This window comes from Amphiprion ocellaris, chromosome 9 (assembly GCF_022539595.1).
Source record: "Amphiprion ocellaris isolate individual 3 ecotype Okinawa chromosome 9, ASM2253959v1, whole genome shotgun sequence".
Classification (NCBI taxonomy): Eukaryota; Metazoa; Chordata; class Actinopteri; family Pomacentridae; genus Amphiprion; species Amphiprion ocellaris.
The window spans coordinates 34,810,518-34,828,248 of NC_072774.1; the positions used below are offsets into that span (position 1 = coordinate 34,810,518).

Genomic DNA, 17,731 nt, shown 5'->3' on the forward strand with positions numbered 1-17,731 from the left:
TAATCTGCCAGAGGGTACTGGTCTACAAGGGCACAAAGGTGAATGAGGGAGATTTTTGAGGTTGGACATAACTCAAATGCTCAGCAAATCTGATGATTTCATTTCTTTTAAATGGAAGACAACAAGGAATGGCATCCAGGTGGTAAATTGCTGAGAGTCCAATAAACAGCAAAGATCATATTTTTAACTAGAAATGCCAAGTGGATTGCAAATCTCAAAATCATCCACATATATATTCAATAACACTCGCACCTCACCACCTGATAAAAAAACAGTTTCCCTTGAAAAATGAACCATCTCTAAATGACCTGTATATCACTTCTGCTCCTGCCCCAACTGATTGACTATTATCTAACACTTTGTTATGAGTGTGACAGTTACTGAAAAGCTGCTGCAAAAACTTTAATACTGGAATATATTGTAGTGTTCTTTTGCCTTTATCATCCAATATATATTCTATGGTTTCCACAACTTTAAATTTGTCTTTGTAGTATTTTTTGTACTTGAAGGATGTTGCCAAAGAGCAGCCTTTACTAACTGACTGATACACAGGATTAGATGAACAAAAAGCAGACGCAAGTTCTTTAATAACCGGTTGGTCAGCTTGCAGACTATAACTATTTGGTGTGTCTTGTATTACATTTGTTGTACTATGCAAACATGCTGTGCTCAACAAATACTGCAGTTCTTCCAGCAATTCATCAATTGCAGCACTTGGCACATGAAAAATATTTTCAAGTTTTAATAACACTACTGCAAGTTTTTGTTCTACTATATCTTTCTGATCCTTTGTTGTACTTATATCATCAGACTGACTGCTATCACTGAATTCCTCATTGTCTTGAACACCAGGCTCTGCTGTTTCAGCTACAGCACTTTGACTACCGTATATTCCGCACCATAAGACGCACCGTATTATAAGGCGCAATCTCAATTACGGGGCCTATTTCTGTACTTAAGCCATACATAAGGCGCACCGTATTATAAGGCGCATGCTAAAACAAAGTAACGGAAGCAAAACAGTGAGTTTGGTTGAACTTTATTCTATTACGTATTTAAAAATACACTCATATTATTTTTTGATCAATCTTTTGTCACAAATCCAAGTCCTCATCTTCTGTATCTGAATTGAACAGCTGGGCAATTTCGCCATCAAACATGCCAGGTTCTCTCTCGTCATTGTCGGAGTCAGTCTCATTGCCGGGTGGCTGTTCAGCAATGATGCCGGCTTTCGCGAAAGCTCGGACGACAGTCAAAGCAGATACCTTAGCCCAGGCATCCGCAATCCATTCACATGTGGTGGCGTAACTCGCCCGGTGCTGCCTCCCAGTCTTACTAAAGGTGTGTTCGCCGTCTCTCATCCATCGCTCCCACGACACTCGCAACTTCACTTTGAATGCCCTGTTTACACTAATGTCCAGCGGTTGGAGTTCTTTTGTTAATCCTCCCGGAATGATGGCAAGCTCCGAATTCATTTGCTTCACTTGGTTTTTCACAGTAGCGGTGATATGGACACGCATGGAGTCGCAGAAACTCTGTTTTGTCTTCTGAACTTGGCGCAATTCATTCTCCTGCTTCTTCCACTTCCGAACCATAGATTCATTGATTTTGAATTCTCTTGCAGCTGCTCTATTCCCATTTACAACCACGTAACTGATAGCCTGTAGTTTGAATTGGGCCTCGTAAGCATGTCTCTTTGCTGATGCCATTTTTGGGGGTCCTTAGCCAAACAAATGTTGTTTTGCAGCATACCTGTAGTACAGTTTACCTACCTACCGGAGGCGTGCCGGAGGTAAGCGTAGGTACTGTACGTACCTTTACGTAACGTTCTGTAATTGGTTTATCGCTGCCAGCATATGTAGTGTACGTATTATGTCCCTATGTCAGTGGGAAATGGTCCGACAGTCAATCAAGCAGAGCGGGTTAGGTGGAACTCAGTGCACACATAAGGCGCACCGGGTTAAAAGGCGCACTGTCGGTTTTTGAGAAAATTAAAGGCTTTTAAGTGTGCCTTATAGTGCAGAAAATACGGTACTTCATCTTTAAAATCTACCACTGAATGTAAGCTGTGCTTACGACTTCTGTGTGACTTGAATGTACTGTAAACACTGGATTTGCAATCACAACCTTTGAACATACAAATAACTGTCTCGTAGTTTTCCAATGCTGGGTTATATTTGCAAAATAATCATGCTCTGTTCCAAGTTCATTAAAACCACATAACTGACAGGAAAAAGTAAATTTGTCAGAGTGCTTTAAAGCATTACAATGATTCCTGGATAAGTGTGTCAAAAGTGAATTCCAAGTTTTGAAAATGCATGAACAATTTGTATACACACACTTAATACAATGGCCATGCCCCAAATGACTATGATTTAATCTGTAATGTTTACGAATTTCTGATCGCTTAAACATCTCAGCACCACAGTCTTTACAGAGCCACATTAACTCGGAGCCAAAAGAAAAGTGGACAAGAAAATAATAATCAAACATTACTGTTTTTACCATCATCACAGGTCCATGAACTTTGAAATCAATGTTGAAACCTTAGTGGTTTTCTCAGCAGAGTTAGGAGTATGGCTATCAACACATACTGATGCAAAGTAACTGTCATAAAGAGAAGGTATTTTTAAAAACTACCCACAAAAGCTTGGGGTCCATGTATTATTGTATGCTGCTGACCATGGGGACCCTCATGAAAAAAAAGCAATACCTCAGGTGTCATGAAAAAAGTGATAAACCAATTCACCAGTTAATCAGCAATTGTGCGATTAAAACAGGCATTTGATAAACAGAGTTTGGGAGTAATTGGATTACCTGTAACAGTATTATGTAATCAGGATACATACAAGTAACTAATACGTTACAGTTACAAAAATAAAAAGATGATATTACAAATACATTTAATAAAAGTTAGGATTCCAAACAAAATTACTTCTTGTAGGTTACAGTTGTTTTCAGAATTGATGGAATATTGAGACAAATTTTGACAATTTGATGGCAAAATGTAGAGTTTTGTTTCCTGTTTTCTTGAAGGCTGACTTGAGTGGTGAGCACAGGCTGTGCTTTGAGTCTCTCTAGTTTCATATTACACCCAACATGACCAGATGGAGCAAATGAATGTGTATACTGTGGCGTTTCATTTTGACAAGCCACATTTCATGGACCTGCATTTTTAGAATAAAATGTATTAATTATTGTCTAATAAATATTGTTTGTGTCAAAATACATTTGGAGTATTGTTTTTGGTAGCATTATGGTCTCATCTGGAGAAGCATTCAGAAGAAAAAAGTTGTTTTTTCAATACATTTCTTTCTAAACATTCTACAGGCAGTGGAATTAGCCTTTGGTATACAAAAGTAAGCCATCTTATAGATTTTTTTTGGTCTTTGATTAAATATTTGGTTTTGAAGAATAAAAACATAATGGAAAGTAATCAAGTTACATTACTTTAATATTGTCGTAATTGGATTACATTTCCAAAGTAACCCTGCTGACCCCAAGAATAATGCACGAATGAATTAATACACAATCCATCAATAAACAGCTCAAATTGAAAATAGAATTTCAATAGGAATATGCATTTTCTGATGCTATCAGAAATTTGTTTTGCTCTGTCACATAGCTTTCCCTTTCACCCCTTCACTTATAATTCCCATAGCGCAAAACAAACTGAGTGACTAATAATATTTCTGCAACATGTTTACTGGCCTGATGTTAACTTTGCCAATGTACATGTGTATAGCCTACATGTGGCTAGCTAAAATAAAACTGCCCATTTCAGAACATATTTCAGAACTGTAACTAACGAATCATCTCAACTAATTAAGTAACACACATCAAAGGTTGTGAAGTACTTACCAACTGAATTCAACAGCCCTGGACAACTTAGTGAGGATGTAGAAGGATCGACACGGTAGAAGTGTGGAAGGAAATAGCTTGCAGCACGGCTAGCAGCGTCTGATCCAAACTGGCGGGTCATTAATGAGCAGGTGCAAATGGAGGCATGGAAATGAGCATGCGCAAACAAGTACATCCTTTAAGCTACATCTAACTGAATAAAATAAGCTTGTTTTAATGTCGGAAGTAATTACTAAAATTTTATGGGCAGAATGAAATAGTGAACTACTTTCTATTAAAAAACGCTAGATTAAAATATGCTACATTAACAGGCCAGGACGTGAACTGGGGATCTGTCTTCTAGCTGTGAGGCACAGTGTTAACCACTGTGGAACCAAGGTTGTATACATGTGTACATTTAGTTCTGATGCCAGTTTACATGTTTCAGCAGAATCTCAGAAAGTCAAAATGATCAAAAATGACTAATTATCTAATCAACAGGTAATTCCTCAAGAATGACTAATATTATATATATATATATTGTTACTGATAATAGTATTTTAATATACTATTACATTACTATATATAACAGTATAATAATAACTTATTTATATAGCACCTTTCACAAAGTTGTGTTTATGAAGACATGATAAAATAAAAGAGAGGATGGGGACACAGAGAAGAAGTTAATGAATAAAGTTTATGAAAGTTTCTTAAAAAAAAAAAAAAAAAGCTTTCCAGGGTGAGTTTGAGAAAGTCATTAAAAAGCGTATGTAATACACGTTCTCACAATGTTGCCCACAAGTTCTGGTAGAGTTCCAGGGAGAACTGCAACACCACACTTTGGACCTAAACCTTCGCATTCACTCTCTGTTCATAATCTTTATTTATATATAGTTTTTGTTCCTAATATGACTGTAACATTCTTACAATGCTAAATATGAGTGATTGATGGAAAAATAGGGTTTAAAAAGGCTTCCTATCAACTTAAGCAGTGAAATACTGTTTTATTAATTATAATGAAGCACCATAATGCTATCGTCTGCTCAGAGTGTGTAGAACGGATAACAAGCTGGAATGCTTTTCCATTTCTCTTTGCTTCTGATCTTTTGGCAAAAGATAAATAATCTGGTAAACAAGTCACATCTTGCTCTCTTCTCACTGTGTTGTTGAAACATGCTAAATAACTTGCGTGCTTTTTCCAGTAATTCACTCCTGTGGGGCAGGATGAGTGACTGAGTAGATATTTGATATAGGTCATCAAATAATCATTTTAAACAGCAACACTGTTTCTCCAGTGAAGTTTGTTTCATCTCATGATGTACACGGACGATATGGGAAATGCAACAGTCATGGAAAATTTCCAAGATGTTAATTATTTTAAAGAGCGTTCTTGCATTGTTTAATTTCCACAAACTGTTCTGAATATAACACTCTAAGAGTGTTTCAACATTAGACAAGCAAAATATGTGGATTTTTCAAGGCCTTCAATGTTTAGTACTTAGAGTGGAATTTATGGATGTACAAAAGTTAATTTTGGTTAATATACTACACCCCAAGCAGTGGGCTCTGTTATCATTGCTACTGTGTTTTGAACGATCAACAATCTGCAGTTTGGATAATGGAAATCTATTCTTTGCATTGACTCTTTTGACAAAATATAATTAATTTCACACTCCATAAATTGTTTTTGAATGTTCAAGCAGCTTTTCATGGAAGACAATATCAACTTCATCCTATAGTGACTCATTTGAAGAAAAAGGAGCCATCTGACCAAGCTTGAGGTAATCCACTAAACTCCAAACAGTGGGATCTGCTGCAATCTGAACATTAAATATCATTTGGAAGTGAGCCTACACTGACAGCACATTCCTTCTTGAAACTCCACTTAAAGGGTTATTTGACTTGTCACAGTCTGATTAAAGTGCATCCTGCTTACATTGAATCTGTCAAATTAAATCAGTCATTGTATATCCCACAATAACCTGCTTTTATTTAGATTCCTGTCAGTTTTGCCAACACACACGCACGCACGCACGCACGCACGCACGCACGCACACACACACACACACACACACACACACACACACACACACACACACACACACACACACACACACACACACACACACACACACACACACACGGATTATAGGCTATAGGCTACTGTGCCTGAGCCCCGACCTGACACACAAGTCTTCGCCAGGGGAAGTTGCAGAGCCTGTGTGGTGTCGGTGAGTCCCCCGTGGTCCGGTGCTCGGTGCCCCCTGTTGCTTTAAGCAGTGCGTTCTGTCGTCCGACAGGAGGCGTGTCTCCCCTGCGGCCGGAGTGCCGCGTTACCAGACGCAATACCGGGGAAGCATAACGGCTCCTACATAGAAACAAGTCAACTTCTTTGTGCGGTTCTGGTGACTGTTTCATGCCCCAGCTCTATCTAAGGTAAGCCCATCTTTTTTCCTAACTTACAATTTATTTACATGTTTAAAGTGATGGTCCATTTATTTTTATCCTACACTTCGCACCTTTTCAGGAACAATTCATATCTTTGAGAACAGGTGAGACCTCAAAAGAAGCTTTTCATTTCGTTTCCGAACCGGTAAAACGCCAACAAAACACCGGCAAGTTCGTCTCTGCAGTTTATCGGGGCAAAGTCGCTTTTAATCTGACCACTCAGAGCGCAAAGAACAGTTCAAATGTTTCACAAATAGGCTCTGACTTTTGCGCAATAAGCCCCGGAAAGACGTGACCTCCCGTGTCTTTGCCCGAGCTCTGTCTGAGGAAGCTTGTCACCTTTTCGGGTTCCTCCTCCTCCCGCTCCTCTTCGGCCTGATGTCTCCACTGTTGTGGGGTTATCAGACATTATAGTTGTCGCTAAATGCCTCCCTTGTGTCGCTTTCTAAATGATCCATAGACAACGTCTCTGGCTGTCAGAGCTGGATAGAAACAGTCGGAGACGAGTCGCGCATTTAAATCCCACCGTTGCTGAGCACATTAGCTTTAAATCAACTTTGTCAGCAGGCAATGTTGCCAGGCAGAGGGGCTCCCCGGTTTTAACGGCGGGGTGTTCCGTTTGGATCCAATCCATATGATGATGATACACTCTGAGCCCAATATTTTTGGAAATCAATATTTTTGAAAATCTGTAATTAAATACTATGTAAGTGGTATGCACAGGATACATGTGGGGAATAAAAGATAAAAGCCTCATAAAAATGTTGAAGTTAACATAGTAAAACATTTTATGAAGGCTACTGCGGTAAAATCCACAAATGGCACGCCATAGAGTTAAGTTGATTTCTCACTTTTTACAATGCTTCCTTTTCCTTAATATTCTCAAATTTTAGACGTCAGTAGGTTCCCTGAACTAATATAGGACAAATGAACTAGAGGGAAAAATATTTTCTTGTCTTTCCGTGTCCAATCAGGATATCGGCCGAGTAGCTTCACTGAAGTTCTGATAATAACTAACATTAACACAAAGCCGTAATTTTAAGAAGCAGGGGGTACTGCCCAGGAAGGGGCTTTGGAGTGCGCAAGGCTGTCAGATTTTTATGAAAATACAGTAAGTACCAATGCATATACTCATCTAGATTATTTTTTATATGCACCTCTTACAGATAGAGCCACAGCTCCCCAAATGTCTCTTTTTTCATTTAATAAATGGCTTTTAATTAAGGTGGCAAACGAGCAGAGGATGTTGGCAGAAATAAATAGAAACACATGTTATGCCACGGATTCGCTGCAGAGGCTTTGTCCACACGGAGCACATATTTAAAACGCAGTCGCTCTCCAGGTTCTGAAACATCCGCAATGCAAAACAAACAAAAACACCAAGAAGCAAACAAAAAAAAAAAGTGAAACAGATCCGTTGTCCGTGGTGCTGAAAACTCCTCCGGCAGACTTGAGCAAATTCTTTCAGCCGTGGCCTAAATGTGGTGCAGGCTACTTGTCAAGAGGCTGTTTTAAATGTAATATTACAGAAAACAAGTGAATTAAGACAGTATAATTCATCATAGTTTATGGTTTTCCATAAATGATCATTTTAATTTATTACACTAGAGACCAGCTCTTTTTTGCTCTATGCCACATTTCCAAGCAACATACGTAATCCTGTCAGATGTGTAGAAAAAGGAACCTAAAACATTTAGGAATTATGCATTAGATTACAACTAAACTGATTAGAATTTGACTGAACTCTCTATAAACATTAACAGACTACGGGAATAATACGGAAACAAATAGTTTTGTTATGCCCAGGATTTTATTCAAACTAACCCGTTTTCTTTTAACAGTTAAGTAAGTTTATTTTGTAAATGCCCGATTAAAGGTCAGTGTCGAGCCTTTGGGAAATACTGAATTTCACACATCAACGTCTTCCCCTTTCAGTGTTTGTAAACACTGTCAGTAATTCACTGGTCATAAAAAAAAAGCCGCAATGGGCCGCAATGGCATTTCTCGAAGTCAGAAGACGCGTTGAAATACAATTTAATGTGGATTTTAAAAACTATTTAATAAGCTGTACAGTCTGAGGAATAGTAGAAAAAGAAAAGTAATATTCCAAAGACAGAACATGTGTGCTGAAATTGAACGGGGGTGAGCAGAGGCTATTCATCATATTGAGTGTACAGTGACAGGTTTGCTTCACGGTGCACTCACGAGTCCAAGCTTGAATGACTGCGATCAAACAGAGGCGATCATTTCAAATTCATAGATTGGCTTTTATACGGCTGCGCTCCGCTGCCAGCAACGGCGACTGAACCGAACCAAAGAGAAATCTGAGAGAAAACCAGAGAGCGGGGACACGACATCAGGGAAAGAGAGGGAAGCAATGGAAGGGGTGGGGGAGGCATGACAGTTTCGGCAGGGGTGCAGAGATCAAAGGGCGAAGTGTGACCAGCACTAGCCGAGAAACATGCCCGATCCATCCACAGCGCTTTCCACTACTAGCGCTGGCTCGACGTCAGATGCTGTACGGCAGTGCAGCAAGAGGAGCTCGGGCTGACGAGGCTGCTCAGACCGCCGCTTTACTCACTCTCACTCTGACTTGGTCGCGCTGGATCTCCCCCTCTCTCACCCCCTTCAATCTCTGCCTTTGTCTTCCAGTAAATGGATTTCTTCAAGCCCTGCCCTGCCTAACATGGATGCCCCACCACCACCACCACCACCACCACCACCTCAACCATCATCTTCCTCAGCTGAGTCCGAGGGCTGTTTCTTCTTGGCGCAGTGAGCTGGACACGCAGTGATTCTTTTGCCAAATGGATGTGGGAAAATCGTTTCTCAGCCCGCCGGTGATGATCATGCCGTGATCTTCCAGCTGCCTGAATTCACGTTAAAGGGGGTAAAGAAAAAAATCTGGGGAATATACCGATTCAGGGAATAATAAAAAAAAAACAAAAAACGTGCGCACCACACAAGCACCATGAAGATTACCTCCCTGCAGATATTTAAGGCGAGATTCAGGTGCATCGTCAGGCTTCTGCTGCTATTACCCTGTGTGGGATACTCTCATGGGATGCCACACGTCCTGAGATTTGGTGAGCTTCTTCTCTTTTCTCCTCTATTGTTGCTCTAAAAGTTTCACTGGTGCTTTTGTCCACATAAAGAATGTTGCTTTCATCATGACCTGTTGGAAACTCCCTCCCCCTCCGCCTTTCCACCACTTGTGAGAAGTAACTGGAGTTGCTGTTTCAGAATCATTTTCAGTGTAACAAGACTTTAGGAGCAATAGCACTCAGTACAAAACTGCCCAAGAGACATACGAATATCTAGCTCACAAGGAGAAAGAGTGGGCAGTATGTAACCTGTTGCTGTTTCTAAAGTTTCAAATTTAAACATTTGATATTTACAGATAATTTTTTTTCTCACACCACATGCCTATTTGTGTTCGCAGTGTGGCCTAGGAATGTTATGTTTATGCCCCCCACTTGTGTGTGAGATGTAGTGATTTCAGGTGTTATTTCCTATATTCATGAGTATATTTATATTTGCTTGTCGCATGTGTGTATATGTGTATTAGAAAAAAGAGACAGTCATTTTTTTATTACAATAACTTTATGTTTTGCTAAATATTCAACGCATCCTTTTTACAGTATGCTACAGTTTAAACACATGATAAATGTTTTATTTTGCTGTAAGACAAATGTTTGAATAACCTTTTGAGCCAAAATATGTACATTAAGCCACTTTAAAAATTAAAAGAGCAAAATTACATTAAAACAAATATGCTATTTCAGCACATTGCCACTATATGATGCCTACACAGGAAATATTTTTACCCCATGTCCACACATCTTTCATCAAATGGAAATGTTGTAGTCTCATATTATTTTATAAATAACATAAGGCCTACTGGCCTTGAATAACTCATTGTTTAATCTGATGCTGGATTCAGCAGTTGGCATGAGGTTAAAGCAACTGATTTTATTTACACAGTGTGTCAACAACCAGAGACAAGGATGCCAGAAATGAGCAAAAATGCTTCAGAAACTAAATGATCAACATAAAGCATTTGATTTAATTTATTCTATTAGCCATGTACATTTTTTAAAAAATGATAACGCAGTCACACAAGTACAAGCATATGTGTACTATCGAGCAAACGCAGATATATTGCCAGGGACAGATGCATTTTTTTGTTGAATAAGTCAGTTGTTTTAGTTCTGGAAGATAATAGAAAACAAAACATAATCCTCAGCAAATAAATCCATATTGTACACTTCCAAATTGCTTTGAAAGTCACAAAATGTGGACAGATCTTTTGAATAGCTGTATTGGATTTGCATGTGTGTTAAAGAAGTGTTGACAGATAGATGAAATCCTGTGAACTGTTGGCTTCCTTGTTGTCTCTTTATGTTATGGTGAGAGCCTCCCAGCTTGGAATCATTCCCCGTGCCCCTTACTTCCAATTATATAATCACAGTCCTTTAATATTCTTTGATTAATAAGCAGTAGTATCATCAGAAGGCTGAAGCTGAACAATTACAACCTGACTCTGTCGGACAACATACCTGGTGATTGCATTTTTTTAGCTACCAGCTACTCGTATGTTGGCAAATATGTTCTGCAGGCATCCGTGAACCCTCACACACACACACGCACGCACGCACGCACGCACGCACGCACGCACGCACGCACGCACGCACGCACGCACGCACGCACGCACGCACACACACGCACACACACAATCCTTAACAGTCCTGCTACTTTTCATAGTGCTGAGTGCAGCTCAGAAATGACATTCATTTCATCTTCAATCATGTTGGAGCTATACAGCCCACTCAGCCTTTATGTTTTTGAATTCTCAAGTCCCTCCTGTCTATGTGAGGGCACATCACCTGGTGACATCATCAGTCCTGTTTTTTGAGACATGAGCCACAAAAGATATATGCTAGTTTGCACTCTGAAGTTCATGTGTAGAATTGGTTTAATATTTTTTATGTCATAGCATTTTTGCTTGCTGCAGGTCAGCAGTTTAGACAAACTAGTTTGTGTGTGTGTGTGACTATTTTTGAAACGCACAATCCAGACTGAGTGTTAAAAATAAACACTTTATATTATCTTAAAATTTTGAAATTTCTTGCCAGCACTAGTGAGCCAGGTGAAAACTTGATGCAGGGAAGCTATTCATTTCCACAGCAAAACCTAATATGAATAAAAAGTCACATCGGATTAGTTTCAACACATCCTACACTTAGCGTTTCTGCTGCTAGGCTGGGATTCTTTTACTCTGCCAAATGCATTTTACTTTACAAGTGGGTTTTCCTGTTATCACAGAGCAGTTTTGACTCTGAGGAATAGCATTAAAGAGCCTGCTATTAATGCAGTAATCCCATCATCAAGTATGCGGATGTGTTTGACCATTCATTTGTAGTAGTCATTCTTCAAAATAGCAGCTTGCAAATGATTCACCTCATTTAAGAGTGATGAATAACTGAGCTGGATTTCCATTTAGAAATTCAGTCACAAGAAAAAAAGCAGTTCAGAGCAAGAATGCCACAGCTGTTATAATCAATCTGACCAGCTCCCATGATAACAAAAGCCTTTATGGTAAACACTCCAGTGAATTCTCAAAATAATTTGGAAAGTGAGCTTTATATGGTTAAGATTACTTTTTAACAACCAGCTGAGTTGAGAACAAAGACATCGGAGCAGGGTAAGAGTTTAGAAGAAGTGTTTGTGTCTGTTGAAAACACAGGCTGACATGCTGACAACCACTGATAGTAGAAACCACATAACTGAATTTCCCCATGGCCCATCAAAGATAAAGCTTGATAGAGATCAGCTGGAAGCAGCCAGAGACTGAATCACTGTGACATGTGACCTACCAGCTCTGTAGCCATGACTTCAGCTTGCTGGGTTTTCTGAAATGTCCTGGCATTTTTGAGGAGTTGTACTGCATGCAGGTAAGGTTAGGACAAGGAAGTGGTTTAACAGTCACCCATGGAGAGTCATGGATTAGAATACAGAATTTCTCATCAGAAATTCCGATTCATGAAAGCCCATGACGTTCCTCACATCCAAAAGAAGCAATTTTAAGCAGCATTTGTGTATCTGTAAATGCTTCAACTCAAACAGGCACTTAATGTCTCTGTGATCTCTGCAGAGTGGAGATTGAATTAGATGCCTTGGCGATGGCTGCCACAGTTGGCATTAGTATGAAGGTCACTTTCTACTGGGGTAGACAAGCTAAATGCAGCTACTTGAAACTAAAAAAATTCCACTTCTAGAAAGAAGTCTCTCCCTGAGAAACCTGCCTGTCAATAGCAAACACAAAAGTGGCATTTTCCTCCAGGGGTCTGGCCTGCACCTCACTCGTAACTGGGAAATAAGGAGAATTGCAGAGAAACATGAAGTTGTTCCAGTACATATAAAGAGTGAGAGAAGAGCATTAGGTGTGGAATGGGAGGTGGTAGTCAGAGCATTCAATGAGCAAGCTCAATTCTCATTGTTTTGTAGTTTGCAAGTGTAGCTGTAGTTGGAGTTTTTGAGAGAAAACTTGGACATTTTACTGGTTATTATTAACACATGACTCTTTACAGCTGTATAGGCCTATACCAAATGCACAAATGTGCATAAATGCACAAGTATAAACTGTCCCAAATAAATCAGCCATTTCTGCCTTCTCCCTCTGAATAATGCTTGCTTATGCCTCAAAGTCAAATATTCTGACCAAGAGAAAGTTGTAGTCCAACTATGCTGTTTGGTTTACAGCAAAAATACTAAATCTGCCAGTCTGACAGTGACAGATAGTAGGAGAGGAAGTTTGTTTGAAAAGTAAATTGTGTTTATCCACAGACAAAAACGATACAAAGTGAGAAAAAGGGGTCTGAGAACAACAGCTTTCATTCAAAGAGCACGTACAGGAGCTCACAGGTGAAGCTGAATGTCATAGTCCTTATACAAACCATGTATGACCACAAACAGCATAGCAATTGCATTTTAAGCGATATTGGATTGTCCAGATGTCTGATCCTGACAGTTGAGTTTGATTAATAGTGTTAAAGAAGAAGATAATCCTATTTTTTTCCATCTGAACAGTCTTTTCACAATGGAACCTGCTGTACATTTGCCAAAAACCTGAGTCATGACCTTCTTCTAAGAACCAAAACAAACTGCAAAGAAAGACAAAAATGTTCTCATTTTAAGTAATACAGTGTCAAGGGTGTGGTGATGGGCTTTGTCTTATTTTGATATGTTTCAAACTAAACTTGTCCATCCATCCATCCATCCGTCCATCCATCTATACACCACTTAATCCTCATTAGGGTCATGGGGGAGGGGAGGGGAGCTGGAGTCCATCCCAGCTGACTTAGGGTGAAGGTAGGGGACACTCTGGACAGGTCACCAGTCTATCACATGGCTACACACAGAGACAATAACACTCACATTCACACCTACGTACAATTTAGACAACTTTAAAATGTTTCTGGAGTGTGGGAGGAAGCCGGAGTACCTGTAGAAAACCCATGCACACACAGGGAGAACATGCAAACTCCATGCAGATCTTCTAGCTGCAAGGTGAAAGTGCTAACCACCAAGCCACTGTGCAGCCCAAACAAAACTTGTTTAAAAAAAATAAAACCCCAAAGAATCTCAACAGAAATACCAATGTCAGATTAAAAGAAGTCAAATAAAATTACAACAGGAAAACCAACATTGAGTACAGGTAAAGTGGTGGATCACAAGGTGCTGCCAGAACACCTTCAATATACTTTGACACTGATTCTACACATCTCTAAACTCTGCTGAAGGGATGAAATACCATCGTTCCAAAAGATCTACCCTCTAAATGTTGTCTAAAACTTAATTCCAAGGCCATAGCATATAATTTAAATGATTTTCATACTCAATAGTCAACTCAGTGACCCCTCATACCTATTGGAATCATAGGATAAAGATGACCACTCAGAACATCTTTGTATTGCAGTAAGGCCTTCATTTACACAGGATATAGTGGATCCAAACCATGTCAGCACAATGTCCCCCACAGCATAACAGAGCCAGTGGATCCCCTCACTGTAGGGGTTAAGGGGTCATCTCTTGACATTTATTTTTGTTATATGTCTGTACTTTAAAACTGCATCTCTTTCTTTATGTCTCTGGCTTCTGTTGGCCAGAAGTGCTGCTGTACGGTAGACTGATATATTTACTACCTGTTTGGTGACATTTCTGATATTTGTGATGTTACATAAGAGGTAACACGGAAATGTATCCTTGTATTTCCACAAGAATGATGACATGAATTGCATTTCCAAGTCAGCAGACTTCCTCCAAAATTACATTAATGCAGCATCAGTTGAAAAATCAATAATCAATAAACCAATTATGTAGTACTAAAAATATACACTTCTGAGTATATACTTCTTAGGCAGTGGACTATCGGCAACTAGATGTAAGCATGTAGATCCCACCACCATGGGAGTGTGATGCTGACTAAAATATGTTTTTGGACTGGAGTTGTTGAAGACTGTACTTCCCTTGTGTGTATTGAAGAACATTTTTTTCCAAGTCAGCTAAAGCATGACTGCCAGTGAAGCGATAAAATCTTGAACACAATCAATAGTCATGATGGGGGAAAAAGGTAATGGATTATGAATTGCAGTCCAGTCAGAAAGGTCTACATCAGTTTCAGTGTAGTTATAATATGAATCCCCCCGCATAATGTTAAAGATTTAGTGGAGGCCATGATGAAAACCTGACAAAACAGAACCTTTATAGTGACCGTATAGTAAATGTCCATTAAAAAGGACTGTCCCTTGTTAAAAATAAATAAAATATACATAAAAATATATACCTTATGTGGACCACCTAATCTGCTCTAGAGCAGGTTTTGTTAGAAACACCAGATTAACACATAGTAAACACTTCCTACTGACCAATCAGTTTTCTTGGAACATGGCATTCTGTGGGGCTCAGTGTGCAGATAGTGAGAGGTGAAATAAAGAGATTTTGGAACCACAAGCTATTTTGGAACCATTTCATTGTTTTGCGTGTCTTTGTAGAGCGAGATCATCCTAAAACAGAAGCTTGTTAAAACACCAAACCTTGGACTTGTTGACCATAAAGATTTGCAACAAGCAATATTGGTTTGAATTAAGTTTTATATTTGATTTTTACTTTTTCCCATGACTGTTTAATATGACCAGGTTTATAGCCAAAAGAATAAGACTAAAACTGTCTTATACACTATAAGAACGATGTGAGATTATTGAAATTATACTCCACATCACCATGACAAGGATTTTATGACTTGGTTAATTTTTCATTAAATGTTTTATCTTTTTTGTGCGTAGCGTCAAAAGATCAGCATCTGTGTTTTCATTATACAATCTTGTGATGCCTGATGATAATTAAACTGAATCTCGAATAAGAAACCTACATCTAAACAATTTATACATAAATGGACAATGATACTAAACATTCTCATAGTCTTCAGATTTTATGCCCACTTCCTTTCCTGACTTTGGCTGCAGCAGTTGTACAGTTTTTAACCTTCTTCTTAAATTTAAACATTCCTCACATCGGTTTATAGCTTGTTTTCTTGTGAGAAAAAATTGTACACACTTACATTTAGCCTTCGATATGATATGAGATTCATTCTACTTAATGCTTTGAATTATGTTTTTTTGTTCATGTTTTACTTGCTCACTAGTCTGTTTACAACCACCAGTGTTGCATCTAAAAGAATAAGGCTGAAAACTGTCTTTGCCTACGTATGAAAAGGATATATTTAAGCAACACATTCACTTAATAGAATTTACAGTTATAATTATAGTCAGATCCACTTGTGCCCCAATAATTTGGTAGTAATGTTGATTGGCCTATTAACAATCACACATTCTGCAGTCTTTTTTTTTTTTTTTTACCATCTTTCTGGCTGTTGCAGCAGTGTTACTTTTATCTTTGTCTTTCTTTAATATTATCATTTACCCTTCGTTTGTAAAATATGTCACTCTGGTGCCAGTAGAGCTTTCCACATGTGTGAATCATTGTTTGTTGCCAAGGCCATCTCTTTCATGTGAATGTGCTCACAGCCAGGTTCAGAAAACTTACTTACTGAGGTTATAACCAACTTCACAAGACTGCTTAATCCAGCTGCGTTTGTTAGGTTAAGTGAAGCTATATAACGAAAAGATACCCTGGGTATGTTGAACTTGCTTTGTAGTAGAGGCCTCTGGCAAGTAGCAGCAGTAATGGGCAGGATAACAGAAAGTTTGAGCACCTCTTTTGATTCAAGGTGATACGTAGCATTTGGATCAAATTCTTATTGGCTTGTAAAGCTGTGAAGCTACCAAGCTTGTGGGGGCTTGCAGAGTGGTAGAAAAAGCATCTTCATAACTGAACAGCTTCCCCAAAACCTTTTTTTGACCCAGATGCTGAATTTTTTCTTTAAGATGGATGCAGAAGAGATGGAGACTGAGTTTGTGAACAGAAAAATTATCAGCAGCATTCATGATTCATACAGTAAAAGTGAGAGCCGTCATATTTTTGAAAGAACACCTCATTGTCTTTGTTCATGATCTTACAATATCCAATCATATTGAAACTACTCCAGTGATCTGGCTGAACATCAAGCTCCATTCAGAGCATACTTGATACAGACGACAGTCAGATCTGCATGCTCAAATGACAGATTTTCCGGTAATTTGTTTACCAGCTCTACATCTTCCCTGCTTGAATTAGCAAGCTGAATTAACAGAAGTGTTAGAAGTCAAGGTTATGTGGAGTTAGCATTGAAGCTACCATTTTAATTAGAAACATGTTGGTTGAACTACATTTTATCTCAATCACACGAAACTAATCTGATTTGATGGAACCAGGTTAAGGAGGATATTTTTAAAGGAAAAATACCATTAAAAGAGTAAATCAATTATATGCCCCTTTCTCTTTTTTGATATTAGAAACACCGGGAGGTATTTGAACCTTGCGTTATCATTGTGAGACCAGGACACAACCAAATATATAGCCTTGGGCCACTGAAGATTAATGAGAGACATTTAAGCTTTTACAATGAAATTAAGTTTATCCTGTTTTAATTGCTATCAATGTCAAAAGTCCCAACTATGGCTGAAATGTGTATTGAGCTCTCTTTCCATTTTGTAGTCCGTTCTCTGTGTAACATGACAGATTTAAGGTCGGACAAACATTTGCTTCCCTTTCTAGAATATGAGAGAATGTGCACCTATACAAAACCAATAATGCTGAGCACAGGGCTTTTATAAATTTAGACTAGAATTCACTGCTGCTCTCATTCAAGTGCCTTTGTGTTCATTATGCCTCTCTGCAGTGTAGTGTAGATACTGCCATCAGCACTTCTTTCACCTGTGAATGCTTTATAGGAGATGTCTTTCACTCAAAAATAACATAGGTTCATTTATTTTTAAAACAT

General features: G+C 38.8%; 1 protein-coding gene across 2 annotated transcripts in view; it reads left to right on the top strand.

The window, feature by feature from the left end:
• The first annotated feature begins 6,041 nt into the window (after positions 1-6,041).
• grik2 (glutamate receptor, ionotropic, kainate 2) overlaps positions 6,042-17,731 on the top strand; it is a 384,084-nt gene continuing 372,394 nt past the window's right edge. The window contains exons 1-2 of one of the 2 annotated variants that reach the window (XM_055013796.1): positions 6,042-6,279; positions 8,944-9,377. In XM_055013796.1, coding sequence (XP_054869771.1) covers positions 9,263-9,377 — 115 coding nt within the window. In that variant the 5' untranslated portion in view covers positions 6,042-6,279; positions 8,944-9,262. The remainder of the gene's footprint in view (positions 6,280-8,943; positions 9,378-17,731) is intronic. The other variant, XM_055013797.1, reaches the window with a different exon arrangement.